Source organism: Artemia sp. Qi Xiang Cuo, chromosome 15 (assembly GCF_049724085.1).
Source record: "Artemia sp. Qi Xiang Cuo chromosome 15, ASM4972408v1, whole genome shotgun sequence".
Classification (NCBI taxonomy): Eukaryota; Metazoa; Arthropoda; class Branchiopoda; order Anostraca; family Artemiidae; genus Artemia; species Artemia sp. Qi Xiang Cuo.
In genome coordinates this window covers 12,894,105-12,914,645 of record NC_142808.1, presented here as the reverse complement: position 1 = coordinate 12,914,645, position 20,541 = coordinate 12,894,105, and the positions used below count along the sequence as shown (strand labels likewise).

Here is a 20,541-nt window from a genome sequence, read left to right as displayed (position 1 = left end):
TGAAAATAAGGTAAATTTTCTCAGGCGCGTAACTTTTGATGAGTAAGACTAAACTTGTTAAAACTTATATATTTGAAATCAGCATAAAAATCTAATTCTTTTGATGTATCTATTGGTATTCCGTTTTTTAGAGTTTCGGTTACTATTGATCCGGGTCACTCCTTACTTATAGTTCGTTACCACGAACTTGTTTTGATATATATATATATATATATATATATATATATATATATATATATATATATATATATATATATATATATTGTGTGTGTGTGTGTGTGTATATATATCTGTATTGGATTTTTCTACAATTAGCCATGTCTTGATACCTCTAAACTTGATGAAACTTGAATATTTGAAATCAGCATAAAAATCTAATTCTTTTGATGTATCTATTGGTATCAAAATTCCGAGTTTAGAGTTTCGTTTACTATTGAGCCGGGTCGCTCCTTACTTACAGTTCGTTACCATGAACTGTTTGATATATATATATATATATATATATATATATATATATATATATATATATATATATATATATATATATATATATATATATATATATATACGTATATACATATGTGTGTGCGTGTGTGTTTCTGTGTGTGTGTGTGTGTGTATCTGTCTTGGATTTTTCTACAATTAGCGATGTCTTGATGCCTGTAAAATACTTGATTTTAATTCAAGTAAATTAGGTTGAATTAAAATCAAGTATTTTGCAGGCATCAAGATATGGCTAAGTGTAGAAAAAGCCAAGACAGATAGTCCGAGTGATCGAGAGGCAAATCTGGGATAAGCCCTTTTTAGGACTGTATAAAAATGATTCAATTAAAATCAAGTATTTTGCAGGCATCAAGACATGGCTTATTGCAGAAAAAGCCAAGTAAGATATTTCAAGTGAATTCAAATCAAGTATTTTGCAGGCATCAAGACATGGCTAATTGTAGAAAAGGCCAAGACAGATAGTCCGAGCGATTTAGAGGCAAATCTGTGATAAGCCCTTTTTAGGATTGTATAAAAATGATTATTATTTTATTTGCTGATAGATAAGTCTATCTATCATCCATTCATATGTCATTCCTAGGGCAGAACTAAGGTAAGTTAGTCATATAAATAAGGGATAAAACATTGGATTGATTTTGGGTTGACGTGTGACGGACAATGTCCTCTGGACTTGTATGCAAAATCTGGGACTGAATTTGCTTGGACTCACAGGCTGTGAACAAGCGAAACCTAAGCCTAATAGGGTTGGCTACTTGTTTTCAAAAGGTGGAATACCGTGTCATAGGATTGACAGATGACCAGAAAGTTCCCTGAACTTGGAGGCGAACCGTGAAACCTATAGTTTTCCAAGTGTTTAGTTAAATGCCAGGGGTAAACGGCGGGAGTAAGCATGACTCTCTTATTGGACAAATGTGCCTGATTGGACTTGTGTGTTAACTTTTGGAAAGGCCTATAAATCGGCCTATGGTCTCATTCAGGTTGAACAAGAATATATATATATATATATATATATATATATATATATATATATATATATTATATATATATATATATATATATATATATATATATATATATATATATATATATATATATATATATATATATATATATATATATATATATATATATATATCAGCAACTGCTGATAGTTGCTGGAGTTATCAAGTTGCTGAAGTTAAGTTATCAGCAACTACTTTTTTCTGTATAGGTGCTGGAGTACTTTCAACAGCTGCCGATTCCTTGTTCTAATCAATGTGCAACAAAAGTGGTCTATTCAACATGGTTCGGGCGAGTTATAACTCAATAAGTCTTTCTTCTCCAATCCCATTTTAAGCCGACTTCTAGCTTCTTCCAACATCTTGTCAGTAGTTTTAAAAACAACAAAGATTCGCCACTAAAGAGTTCGATTCATACTATACCGTTTATAGCAGGATTAACTAAAGGCCAGAACTTTTTTCCATCTTCCAATGATTTCACATCCAAGTCAACCATCGGTTCTCGAACGGTTTTAGGTCTCGATATACAGCGAGTGAGCATCAAAACAAGACATCGCAGCTCCGTATTAACTTCATGGATCATCGACTTTTTGCGCTGGAGCTTCTGTGTGGAATATGTATAACGTTTGGAGCCATCTATAAAGAACTGACATTCTGCGTTCAAAATCACTGTTTGAGCAGTTTGGAAATATCATTGTAAGTGCAGGACTTCATCACGCTAGCGTTCTTCTTAGTGACAAAGACGGTAAAATACTCAATAAGGGCTGATCATTGCTTTACCATTCTAGTGACAGCAGGAGCGATCGACAACCAACGGTTTGGTATGTCTCTGAACAAACTCAACTTGGGAACACCAGGTTTCTCTTGGATTTTTTTCTTAATTCTCATTTAGAAAAATCAGCCACGTAAAAATGTAGTATAGAATTATGATCAAATCTGCGCAAGTTCTGCCAAATTTACCAAGATCCTTACTTAAAGCATTGTGTATGAGGTGAATTTAATATTTTCCAACGTTAACTAGTTAACGTTGACACTCAACGTCGGCACTTAACGTTGACAACGTTAACACTCCTACTTAATTTCTATTTTTCAAAACCGAGTATCTTAAACAACTTATAGTTGAGGTTCAGTCCATCACTACTCACTGTAAGCATTTTTAAAAGGGTGAAACAACAACCATCAATTGTGGTATGTACTTCAGTCCTTAGATTCTCAGCTGTTGTGTGATCGCTAATGTTCGTTTTTAAATGTCATTCTGCAAAACGCTGCTCTTTTTATTCCTTAAAACGCTGCTCAAGACTAGAATCGGATCGGACCTGTAACTCTGTTTTATTCTCAGAGTTATTGGTTTCATCAAACTGAATAACATAATAGCTGTGCCCAACCTCGTCTGAAGTAATCTGTAGAAAGTACAGCCCAAGAGCTTTGATGAACAGTTAGGCCAAATTTAATCATCCTGATCAGACTCGAACATTTTCGAAGCCCAAATAATCTCTGATTTCACACAGCTGTCCTTTACTGAGTGAACTCCAAGGGTTCCAAATAGTGTAAAGCTGACCAATTTCTAAATTGCAAGAACTAAAGAGATGCAAAAGATTTGGTTTCACCATAGTTTGAACATTCCTATTGTATTTCTCTGTTCGGGTGTGGTGTCTGCATGGAAACTTTTCTTGCAAATAATAGAAGAACAGAAAATTCTTAAGTATATGAACGTGACTGTCTCCTCCTTAACTCCTTACTCTTTATTCTGAAGCTTGACTTTGTGTCCAAATTCTTTACGAATATTAACTAAGACACAAGGACCATCCAACTGGAAGAACGTTTTCCAAAGCACTAAAAAACTTTTGTTTAATTAAATTATTTAATTAAATTGTTTAATTAAAACGCAAAATTTTGCTAAAGTACTTGGATCCTCTTATTAAAAATCTGAAATAAAATGTGTTTTATACCCCCCCTCTCCCCAGAAAAAAATGTACACGCGCCTGTTAGAATTATTTTAAACTGTCTTGAGGTTTTATCTTTCTGTCACCATGTATTTAATGAGCGAGGGGTCGAGAAGAGGACAGCCCTCCTAGATACAGAGTAACTTCAATTCGTTTAAGTTTTAAACTGATTTTTATTTGTTTAATTATATTTCATGAAACGGTATGGTTTTATGAACGCAATACTTTTGCCTCTATTTTATTAAACCCTATTTTTGTTTGTTTTTCTTTCTTTCTGTTATGTCAGGCCAATGTGGTTTAAGAAATTATCATTTTCTAAAACTATATCAAGTAAAGTAATTACAAAAAATACTCCAGACAAAAGACGGCATAATAGTTAAAATACTGTACTAAGAAACTGAGAGGGAGTAAAAATCTGGACTTGTCCCAGTTAAAGATAGGAAGGGGGTCACAAATAAGATAAGGAAGAAGAGTTAAAGAGAGATGGGCACAACATTTTGAGAATAAGCAAAATCATGATAGAGTTACTGGAAAAGATATACAAGAGAATGATAAAGTTTGTGATACTTTCTATGTGAAGCAAGATATATTTTGTGAGGAAGAATGAGTGGCATTACTAAAAGGATTAAAAAATAATAAGGCCCCAGGTACAGATAGTGTTGTAAATAAGTTTCTTAAATATGGTAATTATGAGGTTAGTGATAAGTCACTGAAGATTATGAATATGATTTTTAAAAATAGGGGAAAGTATTTGATTCAGCTGATAGAAAACCTTTAGTGAAGATCTTCTTGTATGGTATAATTTAAAGACTTTATTTTTCAACAAAATAAGTTTTTCAAAGAAGAGTAAAGACCCCTATTAAACCAAAAATGAGCGTAGATAAAGTCAAACAATCTTCCAAACGTCAAAGTACCACATATCAGCCACCAATAAATAATAGAAACCCCCAGAAAATAGAAAATACAATAAATAACCAAGTCAAAGTCACAACGAACAAAAATTAATGAGTACGGTTGGTAGTATTAGTAGCAACAGTATTAATAGGAGTAGTAGCAGGTAGATGTTGCCTTATGGTCAGCTGAACATCCCACCCATGATACCCCAAAAGTTTCATCTTGATATAGTAAGCCGTTCCAAAAATTTTGCTGAAATACCTGTATCTGCAGCTTGTATGCACAGAGTATGTTTTGATTTAGTTCAACTATCCCCTCGAAGTTTCCTCAGATGTTCAGTTCAATATCCTCAGACTTGATAGTACTCACTACAGAAGTACTAGTTTTAGTTGTAGTAGTAGTAGCGTGTAAATATTGCCTTTTTAGTCAATTGATCATCTCCCTTGTCATTCCCTGAAAGTTTCAAAATAATATATTCGGTTCTTTCTTGAGCATATTCATTCTTGAGTTACGCCTTTTTGACAACTCATGTACATATAGCGTGTTGTGATTTAGTTGAACACTTCTCTTAACATTCTCTGAAAGGCTCACCTGAATATCCTTCGTCTTTTTGGAGGATAAAGGTTAAACATGCATAGGCTACTTTTCTCAGTAACATATACTGTATGTAAATAATGCCCAAATTACGTGACTAACTGCCCTTGCCCTCGGGGTTGTGGAGGGGGATTGACATCCCTAAGGGCATAATTACTGGACCTTTCAACAATACTGAAGAAAAAAGATGTGTAAACATTTTGATTAGATGTTTGTTTAAGGGAAATGATGGACTTGAGGTGCCGGTTACCCTTCAATCAATTTTGACTCTTAAAAAGGGCACTATAGCTCGTAAAAAATTAATATACTCAGTTCTTTCTTGAGTATACTCATTCTTGAGTTACGCCCTTTTGACAACCCATGTCCACATAACGGGTTGTGATTTAGTTCAACACTTCCCTTAACATTCTCTTAAAGGCTCACCCAAATACCCTTCCTCTTTTTTGGAAGATAAAGGTCAAACATGCATACTTTTCTCAGTAAAATATACTACATGTAAACAATGACCGAATTGCATGATTTACTGTCCTTACCCTAAGGGCTATGGAGGATGATTGACATCCCTAAAGGCATAATTACTGGACCTTTCAACAATACTGAAGAAAAAAGATGGCTAAAGACTTTGATTGGATGTTTGTACATTGCTGCGGTTAACGTAGGAAATGAGGTTAGTAGCTGGTTTCGTATTAAATCAAGAGTCAAGCAGGGTTGTATAATACCTATTTATACGGACCATTTTGAAGGATATTTTCTTAAGGGGCACAGTAAAGACAATGGGAGAACTTGGAATCAAATGGGGAAGTAAAATACTTCCCTGAACTTAACTTATGCTGATAATTTAAACATTCTAGATGAAATTTTGAGCAGAATGACTGAGCCTTTAGAAGTTTTGCGAATTCAGGATGCAAAAATGTTTAGCAAAAACGAAGCACAAATGAATATGTGATTAGAAAACAAGCGAAAGTGAGAATCGCAACAGCTAAAGCAAAAGGTTTGAAACAAACAACAGAAGAATCATATTGAATTACAAACGAGAATTTTGCACATCAGCGATCTGTGATTAGAGGCTGATTTTTCATTGTATCTATGACGTCATGTGAAATTATACCAAATGACGAATGAATCCGAGCAATTAAATTTATAAATGTTAATCTCTAATATCCCTTCATTTGACTTAAGTCTGATATAGTTTCTGCCGGGGTGATAGCTCCCTTTTTTGCATAAAACCTTTTCTATATAGCATAAAAGATTGCAGTCACATGTCTCAAGGGTCAATTAGGAGGGAATACCTTTTGGATTTGTCCTACCCACTCCTAGATAATGATACATACTTTTCGGAAGTTACTTTCCTTTCTAATTGTCGTTTTTTTTTATTTTTATTGAGAAAAATAAAAAGACACGACAATTGATCTCCCTACATTTTAAAAATACATTTTTTACCCCCACCCCAACTATGCTTGAACTAAATGGGGATGTCATCAATGCCGCCAGAAAATTTCAAGTGGTGGGGGTGGATATGTGCTTTCAGGAGCCTTTTACACAATATCTAAATTGTAATATATCCCACTTTCCAATTTGAAACAGTTTCTGATAACGAACTGTAAGTAAGGAGCACGCCAGATAAGTAGTAACCGAACCTCTAAAAAGCGGAGTTTTGATAACAATATATACGTCAAAAGAATTTGTTTTCACGATGGTTTAAAATATATAAAATTCATCAGGTTTAAAGCTACGCATCAAAAGCTACGAGCCTGAGAAAACTTATCAGATTTTTTAAAAAGGTTTTATCAGATTTTTTTTTTGAATTACTTGCCCCAAGGGCAAGTAATCTTCAAGAAAATTACATCATGAAATACTGTACACAAGAGAATACTATTATAGAATTTTCAAGCCCCCATCTACAAAAATTTGAAACGTGACATTTCAAGGCCATACCCAGGATTTTTTTCCGAGGGGTTTTACTCAATTATTATTTTTTTTTGGGGGGGGGGGGGGGTTACACAAAACAACCCAAAGAACGCATACAAAATTTGTTTATGTCCATTTTCGTTACGTTTTTACGAGTCAGAAAAACATTTCGGGGAGGGGGAGGGTTCAACCCCCCCCCTGGATACGGACTTGTGACATTTTCTTTTTTTTCAAGAAGGAAGATTAAGGATACGAGATTGTTTGTTCTTGGTTTGTTTTTTTCCAGGGTTATCATATTGAATAAATCTAATGAATATAGTCTATACATATAGTAACTATATAGTAACTATATAATAATATAGTAATAATATAGTATATAATATAGTAATAATATATAGTAATAATATAGTAGAAGTAGTAATTAAAAAGGTAGTATCATCTCCCAAAAGACATGGACTGAATCATTTTAAAAGCCCTTTAGCACAGGGGCACCAAGTCACAATTATAGGGAGGGTAGGTGGGAGAATCATTTTTTTTTTACTGAAGATACAAAAACCTCCCGACCTGGAGGGGTTCAGAGGGGGGAATCTCCCCGCATCATCTAAGATCCCTTGAATTAGCTGCTGTTCAATTGGTTATCAGGCCAACTTGACAAAATAAGCGTATTTACAGTCAAAATAATATTATTAATTATACAAATACCTTGGCAAAATGTGCAAAAGAAGGTCTGCAACACATTCGGCATTTCTTTTCGTAGCACAAAAAACTAGACAATTTTGTTTCGGTACAACCTCTGCTACTAAAATGCCAAAAGCATCTGGATCATGGCGCTTCTGCGCATCTGTATACTAGAAGAAAAACACTAAAATCAGAACAGCATACAGTTATCTACAGGGTTGCCACCGTCAGTAGGATTTTACTAGATCTAGTAAAATAAAAAAAAAATTAGTAAATTTAGAGGATCTAGTAAATTTCCCAAAACTAGTATAAACTTGTAAAAAGTCCCGATTTATTTTAAACAGAACTTTTTTTTCCGTGATTTCAGGGAAAAAAATTATCGTAAATACATGACAATTTACAATTTTTGGTTGTCTTTTTAAACATATTCAATTTTGCTTGTCTGTCTCAGAGGCAGACAAAAAGTCACCTATATTAATAAACAGACACTTCACTTCTGGCGTCTAAAGGTCGACAAAATCAGCTTTCTGTGTATCAAATCTTACCAACTAAAAATGAAGCTATAAAAACACTTAGATTTGTGATGATTGGGAATCTATTGGAATCAAAACAGAAGCCAACCACCCAAGGTGATTAGGTGAATCTCCTCACTTTGAAAATTTTTATTGAGGAAAAGGGAGCCTGCTGAGAGAAATTAAAAGTAAGTAGAAATGTAACGGAATTTTCAATCATACTATGAAAACGAAAAAAAGAAGAAAAAAGGAAAAAAGATTGTGAAAATCGTATTGATTATCCTCCTATAGTAAAAATCGATACTTGACAGTGCGCGTGCGGCGTAGCCAGTTCGCCCCCAAGTCAATAGCTCTTAACACTAAAGTTCAAATTTTGTTCCAATTCTTTAAAATTGACCCCTTAAATCACAAAGGCCGGTTAATTAGAATAGATAGCTCTTTTGAAAGTACAAAAAAAACTTTAGCGTAAAGGGCGAGGTATTGAATAGGGGGCAAACCCCTCATATACGAAATAATTTCTTTTACATTTTAAGTTTTAATATTACTTCTTACTTTCAGTTGAAAAAACTTGTTTTTTTTATTTAATTTCTGATGGTTTTTTAAATTCTGCTTAGAAATCCAGCACCCCCTTCATAGAAATGTCCCTTCTATGTAAATAATGGGAAAAGTTAATAACTTACAGCCGTTCCCCCGAGAACTGTGGGGGATTAATTCATCCTCAAAGACATATTTATTAGATTTTCGACTATGCTGAATAAAATGGCTATCTCAAAATTTTGATTGGATTACTTCGAAAATAAAATTAGCCTGGGAGGGGGCCATGTTGCCCTCCAATTTTTTGGTCACTTAAAAAAGACACTAGAACTTTTAATTTTCTTTCGAATGAATCCTCTCACGATATTCTAGGACTACTGGATCGATACAATTACCTCTGGAAAAAAAACAATAACAAAAAAAAAACAACAGCAAACAAACAAATAAACACGCATCCGTGATCTTTCTTCTGGCGAAAAATACAAAATTCCACATTTTTGCAGATATGAGCTTGAAACTTCTATAGTAGGGTTCTCTGATGGTGTGATTTTCATTAAAGTTCTATGACTTTTAGAGGTTGTTTCCCCCTTTTTTCGAAAATAAGGCAAATTTTCTCAGACGCGTAACTTTTGATGTGTAAGACTAAACTTAATGAAATTTATACATTTGAAATCAGCATAAAAATATGATTCTATCGACGTATCTATTGGTATCAAAATTCCGTTTTTTAGAGTTTCGGTTACTATTGAGCTGGGTCGCTCCTTACTTACAATTCGTTACCACGAACTGTTTGACATAAAGTATAAAAAACGGATTTAACAACAATAAATACATAAAGAAATTGGATTTTAAGAGTACAAATATGTAGAATTCATTAAACTTGAAGTTACCCAACAGAAGTTACAAGGCTGAGAATATTTCTCTGGTTTTCGAAAAAGAGGAAAAATACCCCTAAAAAGACGAAAGATCTTCATGAGACAAACACCGTCAAATTCAGGACATCAGTAAAACCTGTTAGTGGTTTCAAGCCCTTATCTGCAAAATTGTGAAATTTTGCATTTTCCCAAGAAGAATGATTAAGGAAAGTGATAATTTTCACAGGGTGATCATAATGGGTCAATGGTCTTCAAAAAATAGACTAAAGATCATTCAAATAGAAATTAAAAATTTTGGTACTTGTGCATTATACGGTACTCACGAAAGGAGTCAAGTTTGGTTACTGCTAATGAAATATAATAAAATACGATGAATATATAATAGTTTAGGAACAAATTTTGGCCATATATTTGCATATTAGGGGGGGGGGGGGGTAAAGCATAGCATATATTAAATACGTAACCAAACCTAGGTGCCTTCCCCCCCTAAACCCCAAAAAACAACAGTTTAAATATTGTAAACGCAATTAGTAAAACGCTTTGCCATCCATTTATCTCTTGCAAATACCCGTTTGACGGGTTTCCATTAGTAGTTCCTTGTACAGTATATAGCGGTGGGTACCATAAAATGCACAAGTACCAAAATTTTAATGCCCTTTTTAACTTGCAAAAAAGATTGTGCCACAACAAAGTGGCGTTTCCTACCATTTTGTGGCACAAAACAACAACTTTGCAGAGAAGAGAGAGAAAAAACAATCGATTGTTATTTCCAATATAATATAACAATATATTAACCTTGACAGTTTCAGAGGCAGTGATGCTAAGCGGTGGCATGTTTGTTCCTAAGGTAATGACAGTGGTCAAATATGGTTCTGAAGTATGGGTGCTCCAAAAAACGGAAGACGATTTGCTAGATGTTTACAACAAAAATTAACCACGGATTGTTTTGGGTATCCGACTGACTGAGCGTATTTTCAACGGTAGGCTGTGCAAAAATTGTGGTTCAGTCCCACTTTCAAGGGTTATAATGAGAGGAAGCTTGAGATGGCTAGGGCGCGTTCTGTGCCCTAACCTAGTGATGGATGAGAGATACCAAATATAGCCCTTTTCGGCTAACCGTCTAAGACTAAACGGAAAGCAGCTCACCCTCGGGTGGGGCGGGATGATGTAAAAAGGAAGCCTTTGAATAGATTGGGATGCAGCTGGAGCGTGCGTAGCTGTGTTGGCCTCAGGCAGCTTGGTGCTACAGTAATTTATTAGTAGTAGCAGTATTCTAAATCAGATAACAGTGTAAGCAGCGTATACCGACTGCTAATTTCGGGATTCAGGAAGAGTCCTTCATGAATGTTCCAGTAGGATCGAGGATCGTTACTTGCTAAATCTGTCCTCCAGGGACAAGTCGGACTTCAAGAATATCTTCTAATCGTCTCTTATTGGGTTACTGCATACATATCCCGCTCTGGTATGAGACTTATCAAAAGGACTCTTCTGTCATGATCTTTGGCTTTCCTTGGTGATGGGTGCCTTCCGATTACCAGAGGAGGAGCATTTTTGATACTACCCCCTAGCCCTCAAGAACCAAACATATAAAGTCATAAGAATTGAATACTTATTGTAGCTCGAAAGTGGTCGTGACTAATCCACCTCACATATAGAGAAATATAAACACGTCATCTATTACACGTATTGGCTTTCAATCGGTAGAGGAATGAGCAAGCTGCCTTTCTAACTTTATATGCTTTTCAGACACAAAATTAGCAAACTTCTAGCTAATTTTAGATCGAAAGGAAAGCCGAACAGAATTCCTTAAACCAGACTGCATTTCAATTTAAAAATAGAACAAATGAAAATGCAGAAAAACAGGTACAATATTTCGAGCAAGACACTTAAAAAAAAATTCTTGATAATGAAGACTCAAATATTTCGGTTTTACTTCCGTAAGCTTTTATCGACAAAAAAAACACAAAAAAACAAAGTAAACTAAACTGAACATACAAGTAAAATAGAGAGAGAAAATCAAAAAATACAAAACGAAACAAAACTCACACCTTAGTAATGCCCAATATAACAAATTTTTACCGATTCAAATAACCCCAATTCTGACTATTTGAATTGATGAACATTTTGTCAAATTAGACATTATCAAGATGTGGTTTTTCCCTCTATTTTTTATTTCTTTTTTTTTTTTTATATGTTATATTTGATTTAGTTTAGTTATTTTTTCCGTTGATAAAGGCTATTGGACGTGGTGCAGAAATACTCGGACCTTCATAAATTATAAATTATTATTATTATTATAAATTATTATAAATAATTATTTATAATAATAAATTATTTATTATAAATCATAAATTATTATTAATTTTTTTTTTGTTTTTTCCCCGTCTTATTCAAAATATTATGCCTGTTTTTCTATATTTTTCTTTATTTGTGAGGACAACCGAACCTAACTACGAACCTAAAAAACATAAACAAAACGCACAACAATCGTTATTAACACTCTTAAACAACCTAAAAACTCTTATAACAAAACAATTCACATCAATTTTCAGCGAAATCATGCATATTTTTAATTATCAAGGCGTTAATATGACGACATGAAAAAAAAAAAAAAAAAAAAACTGATTATGGTAATTGGCAAATTTAGTAAGTTTTATGGTAAATTTAGTAAGTTTTTATTATCAACAAAGCTGTTGTTTTTTTTTTCGAAATTAGTTAACTTAGACCTTAGTTCCTTCTGTGCTATTAAAGACATCCAATGTATCAAACAGTTCGTGGTAACGAACTGTAAGTAAGGAGCGACCCGGCTCAATGGTAACCGAAACTCTAGAAAACGGGTTTTTGATACCAATAGATATATCAAAAGAATCAGATTTCAATGCTGATTTCAAATATATAACTTTCATCAAGTTTAGTGCTACCCATCAAAAGTTACGCGCCTGAGAAAATTTGGCTGATTTTCAAAAAAAGGGGGAAAAACCCCCTAAAAAATATAGAACCTTAATGAAAATCACACCATCATATTCAGCGTATCAGAGAACCCTACTGTAGAGTTTTCAAGCTCCTATCTACAAAAATGTGGAATTTTACATTTTTTGCCAGAAGAAAGATCACGGATGCGTGTTTATTTATTATTTTTTTTTTTTCCCAGGGGTGATCGTATAAACCCAATGGGCCTAGAAAATAGTTGGAGGTCGCAATTGAACAGAAAATAAAATTTCTAGTTCCAATTTTAAGTGAAAAAAAAATGGAGGGTAACAAGACCCCCTCCCACGCTTATTGTTTTCCCAAAGTCACCCGATCAAAATTTTGAGATAGCCATTTTGTTCAGCATGGTCGAAAATATGATAAACATGTCTTTCAGGATGACTTAATCCCCTGAAGTTCTCAGAAGGAGGGCTACAAGTTATGAACTTTACCCAATGTTAACATATAGCATTGGTTATTGGGAAGTATACAGAAGTTTTCAGGAGGTTTTTTTTCTGGTAGTGGGAGGGAAGGGTGGGTCGGTGGTTATGTTGGAGGATCTGTTCATGATGGAAGTTTTCATGGGGGAAGGGAAATTGCCAGGAAGGGGGCGCCGGACTTGCCAGCATTATTTATTGGTTATTGGGAAGTATACAACCATTTTCAGGAAGGATTTTTTCTGGGGGGGGGGGGGGCTAGAGGAGGGGGTTAATCTGGAGAATATTTCCGTGGAGGATGTTTCTTTGGGGTAAAAGATATTTCTATCAAGGGGGCGCCGGATTTCCAAGCATTAGAAATTAAATCGATCATTAGACGATCAGAAATTAAATAAAAAAAACAAGTTTTTTCAACTGAAATTTAAGAAGGAATATTAGAACTTAAAACGAACAGAAATTATAACGTATGTGAGGGGGTCCTCCCCCAAGACAAAAACACGCTATTTAAGATACAGTTTTTTTTTTTTCTTTAAAAATATATATATAATATAATTAAAAGTCCATTTTTTTTATGGGTTTTTTTAATAAATATTTTTTTTTTAATTTTAACGTAAAGAGCGTGTTATTGACGAAGGGGGGAACCCCCTCATATAAGTAATAACATATACGTAATAAAAAAACAATAAAAAAACAAGCGATACGGCTCAATAGTAATTGAAACTTTTAAAAACGGAATTTTGATGTCAATAAATGTATCAAAAGAATGTGTTTATAATGCTGATCCTAAATATATAAATTTTATTAAGTTTAGTATTACTCATCAAAGGCTAAAGGCCTGAGAAAATTTACTCGATTTTTTAAAGAGGGGGAAACATCCCCTACAAGTGAAAGAATTTTAATAAAAATCACACCGTCAGATTCAGCGTATCAGAAAACCCTATTACATAGGTTTCAAGCTCATATCTGCAAAAATCTGCAACTTTGTATTTTTTGCCAGAAGAAAAATATACGAATATAGAAGTTAGTTACGTAAGTTAATTTGTAAAGACATCCATTTAGCAAAAGAAAAGTAAAATTTTTATGCAAATAAAAGTTGCATTAACTAAAAACCGATCAGAAATTAAATTAAAAAAACACAAGTTTCTTAAACTGATAGTAAGGAGCGACATTAAAACTTAAAAGGAACAGAAATTATTCCGTATATGAAAGGGGCTGTCCCCTCATCAACGCCTCACTCTTTACGCTAAAATTTGACTTTGTCTCACAACCTTATTTTTTAAAACAATAAAGAATATTTAGCATAAAGAGCGAGGCTTTGAGAAGGGAACAACCCCTTTCACATACGGAATAATTTCTGTTCGTTTTAAGTTTTAATGTCGCTCCTTACTTTCAGTTTAAAAAACTTGTTTTTTTTATTTAATCACGAAAGAATCGCCAGTGTGCTGCAACATGTGCTCACATGTGCTGCAACCTAGTCGTCTTCTCCATGGGGTTGGAATACCATATGGATGCAGGACCGGATTGAATAGGCGGAGGCCCAATTGGATTTTTTTTTGTGTGGCCCTCTCTATATGTTATTTAAATAAAATATACCTGCAAAGCAGTTTACGTGCGCAAAACATTTCACGTATGTAGTGCAAAATCTCTCTCATTTAGGGCTATCCCGATTAAAATAAATAAATTTGACACAAACTTTTACGAGTATAAATTTTCTATATTGTGAAGTATATATTATATAATCATAAATACACTAATAAATGTCATCAAGTGTTACAAATTTAAAGTAAATATATTTTAATTGTTTGAATAACTCGTAATTTATCCCTTATCGTCTAATACAACTTGATTTAAATTTCAAAATTTTATTTTTTATTTTAATGGTAACGCGGGGCCCTTTCACCGCAGGCCCGATGGGGGCCAATCGATCCAATCGCCCTTTATCCAACACTGTATGGATGGGCACCAGGTCTCACCGATAAGTAACGGTGAAGTGTATTCTTTCCAGCTTTCTCTTCTTGAGGTACCACTCATATAACGATCAGGGGAGTCTTTCTTCTACCGTGCCCCAAACCGCACAATCTTTGTTGGTATATAACATGGGCTATTAGGGTTTGGCAAGATTTAAAGTAAATTGTCTGGTTGGAAGCATCGTTACTTCAGTTGATACTAACTATTGATTTTGCCCAGGAAATTATTTCTAAATAGAATGCTTGCTAAAAGGGAGACATAGGAAATGTTAGTCAGTGAAATTAATTTGCAGCTACAAATATGACGTAGTTCAAATTTCAAAGAAAAAAGTCTTAAATCTCAGCCATCTTTTTCGCTATATAGCATGGCTACTAGGGTCGGGTACGAAGTAGAGCAAACTGTCTGTTTGTTAACATCTTTACTCCACTTGATAATAACTATCGATTTAACTAGTAACATTATTGCTACCAGGTTCTGGCACGATTTAGAGCAAACAGTCTGATTGTTAACATCGTTACTCCACTTGATAATAACTATAGATTTAACTAGTAACATCATTGCTACTAGGGTCTGGCAGGATTTAGAGCAAACAGTCTGATTGTTAACATCTTTACTCCGCTTGATAATAACTATAGATTTAACTAGTAACATCATTGCTACTAGGTTCTGGCACGATTTAGAGCAAACAGTCTGATTGTTAACATCGTTACTCCACTTGATAATAACTATAGATTTAACTAGTAACATCATTGCTACTAGGGTCTGGTACGAAGTAGAGCAAACTGTCTGGTTGTTAACATCGTTACTCCACTTGATAATAACTATCGATTTAACTAGTAACATCATTGCTACCAGGGTCTGGCAGGATTTAGAGCAAACAGTCTGATTGTTAACATCGTTACTCCACTTGATAATAACTATCGATTTAACTAGTAACATCATTGCTACTAGGGTCGGGGACGAAGTAGAGCAAACAGTCTGGTTGTTATCATATTTACTACAATTGATAATAACGATAGATTTAACTAGTACCATCATTGCTACGAGGAACTTGAACGATTTAGAGCAAACTGTCTGGTAGTTAACATCATTACTCCGCTTGATAATAACTATAGATTTAACTAGTAACATCATTGCTACCTGGGTTTGGCACGAAGTAGAGCAAACAGTCTGATTGTTAACATCGTTACTCCACTTGATAATAACTATCGATTTAAATAGTAACATCATTGCTACTAGGTTCTGGCACGATTTAGAGCAAACAGTCTGATTGTTAACATCGTTACTCCACTTGATAATAACTATCGATTTAACTAGTAACATCATTGCTACTAGGTTCTGGCACGAAGTAGAGCAAACAGTCTGATTGTTAACATCGTTACTCCGCTTGATAATAACTATCGATTTAACTAGTAACATCATTGCTACCAGGGTCTGGCACGATTTAGAGCAAACAGTCTGATTGTTAACATCGTTACTCCACTTGATAATAACTATCTATTTAACTAGTAACAGCATTGCTACTAGGTTCTGGTACGAAGTAGAGCAAACTGTCTGGTTGTTAACATCGTTACTCCACTTGATAATAACTATCGATTTAACTAGTAACATCATTGCTACTTGGTTCTGGTACGATTTAGAGCAAACTGTCTGATTGTTAACATCGTTACTCCACTTGATAATAACTATCGATTCAACTAGTAACATCATTGCTACTAGGGTCTGGTACGAAGTAGAGCAAACTGTCTGGTTGTTAACATCGTTACTCCACTTGATAATAACTATCGATTTAACTAGTAACATCATTGCTACCAGGGTCTGGTAGGATATAGAGCAAACAGTCTGATTGTTAACATCGTTACTCCGATTGATTATAACTATAGATTTAACTAGTAACATCATTGCTACCAGGGTCTGGTAGTATTTAGAGCAAACAGTCTGATTGTTAACATCATTACTCAGCTTGATAATAACTATAGATTTAACTAGTAACATCATTGCTACCAGGTTTTGGTACGAAGTAGAGCAAACTGTCTGGTTGTTAACATCGTTACTCCACTTGATAATAACTATCGATTTAACTAGTAACATCATTGCTACTTGGGTCTGGTACGATTTAGAGCACACAGTCTGATTGTTAACATCGTTACTCCACTTGATAATAACTATCGATTTAACTAGTAACATCATTGCTACTAGGGTCTGGTACGAAGTAGAGCAAACTGTCTGGTTGTTAACATCGTTACTCCACTTGATAATAACTATCGATTTAATTAGTAACAGCATGGTTACTAGGGTCTGGCACGATGTAGAGCAATATGTCTGGTTGTTAACATCGTTACTCCACTTGATAATAACTATCGATTTAACTAGTAACATCATTGCTACTAGGGTCTGGTACGAAGTAGAGCAAACTGTCTGGTTGTTAACATCGTTACTCCACTTGATAATAACTATAAATTTAACTAGTAACATCATTGCTACTAGGGTCTGGTAGGATTTAGAGCAAACAGTCTGATTGTTAACATCGTTACTCCGCTTGATAATAACTATAGATTTAACTAGTAACATCATTGCTACCAGGATCTGGTAGGATTTAGAGCAAACAGTCTGATTGTTAACATCATTACTCCACTTGATAATAACTATAGATTTAACTAGTAACATCATTGCTACTAGGGTCTGGTACGAAGTAGAGCAAACTGTCTGGTTGTTAACATCGTTACTCCACTTGATAATAACTATCGATTTAACTAGTAACATCATTGCTACTTGGGTCTGGTACGATTTAGAGCAAACTGTCTGGTTGTTAACATCGTTACTCCGCTTGATAATAACTATCGATTTAACTAGTAACATCATTGCTACTTGGGTCTGGTATGAAGTAGAGCAAACTGTCTGGTTGTTAACATCGTTACTCCACTTGATAATAACTATCGATTTAATTAGTAACAGCATGGTTAGTAGGGTCTGGCACGATGTAGAGCAATATGTCTGGTTGTTAACATCGTTACTCCAGTTGATACTAATCATCGATTTAACTAGTAACAGTATGGCTACTAGGTATGGCTACAGTATGGCTAGCACGGCCATACCCAAAGGTGATTTGCTGAGTTTGAGCCCCCCCCCCCCCCCCCAAAAAAAAAAAATCCGACCCGTAAGATTGTAACAAAATTCATATAGAGAAACATTAAGGTGTTTTTTAAAGTTTTTGTACCCCCCAAACCAAATCCTGGATACACCCTTGCTTAATAGACAACGATATGACATCAATTTATAAGTTTCTTTTCTTCCAAGGGACTTTGTATATAATGGACGGTCTTAGAAACTTAGGAGAGGGTATATTTGATTAGAAATTGAACAATCTAGTTTCCTTTTCAAAAGTCAAAAGTGATTGGTTGAAAAAAGATGCATTTTCTAAAGGAAAAAAAAACGGTTTTTTGTACTCTTTCATCTCGGCTTTACAGACTTAAAAGATGATAAAGCACACAAGCGTTCACGAGAAGAAACAGAAGAAAAAATATTGAGGACGAGAACGAAGCAACACAGAAGGAACATAATAACAAAAATAATAACAATCACAAGATCAATATCGACATTTTTACGTATTTGACAATGATCCTTTTATAATTTTTGTTGTTGTTTGTTTTTTGTTTATTGACACTAAAATGCCAATTTGGCCTATTCACGCTTGTGATAGCCATTTTTCAGGGATAAATGGCCTTCCCAAGGCCAGAAAAAAAATTTGCACTTTACTGAAAAAAATATAAATGTTTTTAATTTTATAACTTTAATAAATCAAATAATATTAACATTTTGATTACTAAATATCAGTATATGTATATTACACTGACAATGCAAATTCATTTGTATTTTTTCAGTAAAGTTCAAATTTTGTTCTGGCCTTGGGAAGGCATAGGGGTTTTGCGCCCAACTTATGATAATTTCTGCTCGTCTTGAGTATGACTCGGTTATTTATTGTAATTTCTGTTCGTTTTGGGTTTCATTTATTTATGGATGCTGATTTGTGATAGTTTCACGCTTGAGTAGATTTTTTATTTTATTTTTGCTCATTTTTGTTTAATGGAGTTCTTTACTTTTCTTTGAAAAACTTGTTTTTTGGAAAAAGTTTTTTAAATTAATTTCTGTTCGTTTAATATTGACATGGTCTTTTAAGGGAAAAAGAAAATGATACGTTAAATCTTTTCTTTTTTTAAGACTATAGTTTGGCCTTCTTTTTGTATGCTGGAGAAAAATTTTCAGCAATTTTTACCAACATACACCCTTTTAAAAATCTGGACACAAATATTACTGTTAAATTTAGTTTCATACCTCCTCCAGTTGACCTGAAATGAAAAACTTGATACCATTCGCAAAAAAATCTGTTTACTTTCTTTGATAGCTTGGATACACTTACGCTATTTTGATTTGGTTAAATTTTAAGAGCAGAAATGGGAGGGTTGGCGTGGGAATGGAAGGGGAATTAGGTCCTCTCAAATCACTTTCGACTATTAAAAAAGGCATCAGCCATTTCCATTTTCAATCGAATGAGCCCTTTTCGAAGTTCCCACGACAACTCCTTCGATAAGAAGTGCCCTGGTCTAAACAACAACAACAACAAAAAATAATACATTATACCCACTTCGATCTTTATTATAAAAATGTCAAGCCTTCCAATTTCGACTATTAAAAAGGGCACTAGGCCTTTCGATTTCCAATCAAATGACACTTTTGGAAACGACAACGCTTTCTATAAACACCTTATATGCCCCCAGGGCATAAATTACAACCTTTACCCTAAGGTTTGTTAGGGTGATTGTCATCCTCTAAGACCAAATTTCCAGAACTTCCAACTACGTTAAACAACATGGCTATCTCAAAATTTTGATTGGGTGTGTTTCGGGAAATGGTTGGCATGAGAGGGGTGTTAGTCGCCTTCCAATCACTTTCAACTATTTAAAAGGGCACAAGCCATTCCAATTTCCAATTGAATGAGCGCTTTTCGAAGTTTCTAAGACAACTTCTTCGATACGAAGTGCCCTGCTTTAAAGGAAAAATTTGATAAATAATACATTGTGCCGACATCGTTCTTATATGCCCCCAGGGCATAACTTAAAACCCTTGCCCTGAGGGATGTGGGGGAATGTCCTCCTCTTTACTTAGTCCCCGTTTTTTGTCTCGTTCTCGAGTGTCCCCATTCTTTACTTAGGCAGCGCGATCATGCTGCCTATGATTTATACAACAACTTTCTATATAAACTTTATATGCCCCCAGGGCATAACTTACAGCCCTTGCACTGAGGGCTCTGAGGGGGATATCATCCTAAATAACCTAATTTCCAGAACATTCAACTACGTTGAACAAAAGAGATATCTCAAAATTTTGATTGGATGTGTTTTGGAAAATGGTGGGCGTGAGAGAGGCGTTAGTCGCAATCCAATCACTTTCAACTACTAAAAAAGGCACTAGCTCTTTCAATTTCCCATTGAATGAGCCCTTTTAAAGTTTCTACGACAACGCTTTCAATAAACCTTATATGCCCCAGGGCATAACTTACAACCCTTGCCCTGAGGGCAGTGGGGGGAAGGGTTGTCATCATGAAAGACCCAATTTCCATAACTTTCAACTACGTTGAATAAAATGGATATCTAAAAATTTTGATTGGATTTGTTTGGGGAAAAGGTGGGCGTGAGAGGGGGGTTAGTTTCGAATATTAAAAATTACTTTTG

General features: G+C 34.5%; 1 protein-coding gene across 1 annotated transcript in view; it reads right to left on the bottom strand.

Annotated features, from left to right (window-relative positions):
* The window catches only part of LOC148943344 (helicase POLQ-like), a 137,341-nt gene that overhangs the window by 94,943 nt on the left and 21,857 nt on the right, over positions 1–20,541 (bottom strand). The window contains exon 5 of the mRNA XM_089101888.1: positions 7,544–7,689. Coding sequence (XP_088958014.1) covers positions 7,544–7,689 — 146 coding nt within the window. The remainder of the gene's footprint in view (positions 1–7,543; positions 7,690–20,541) is intronic.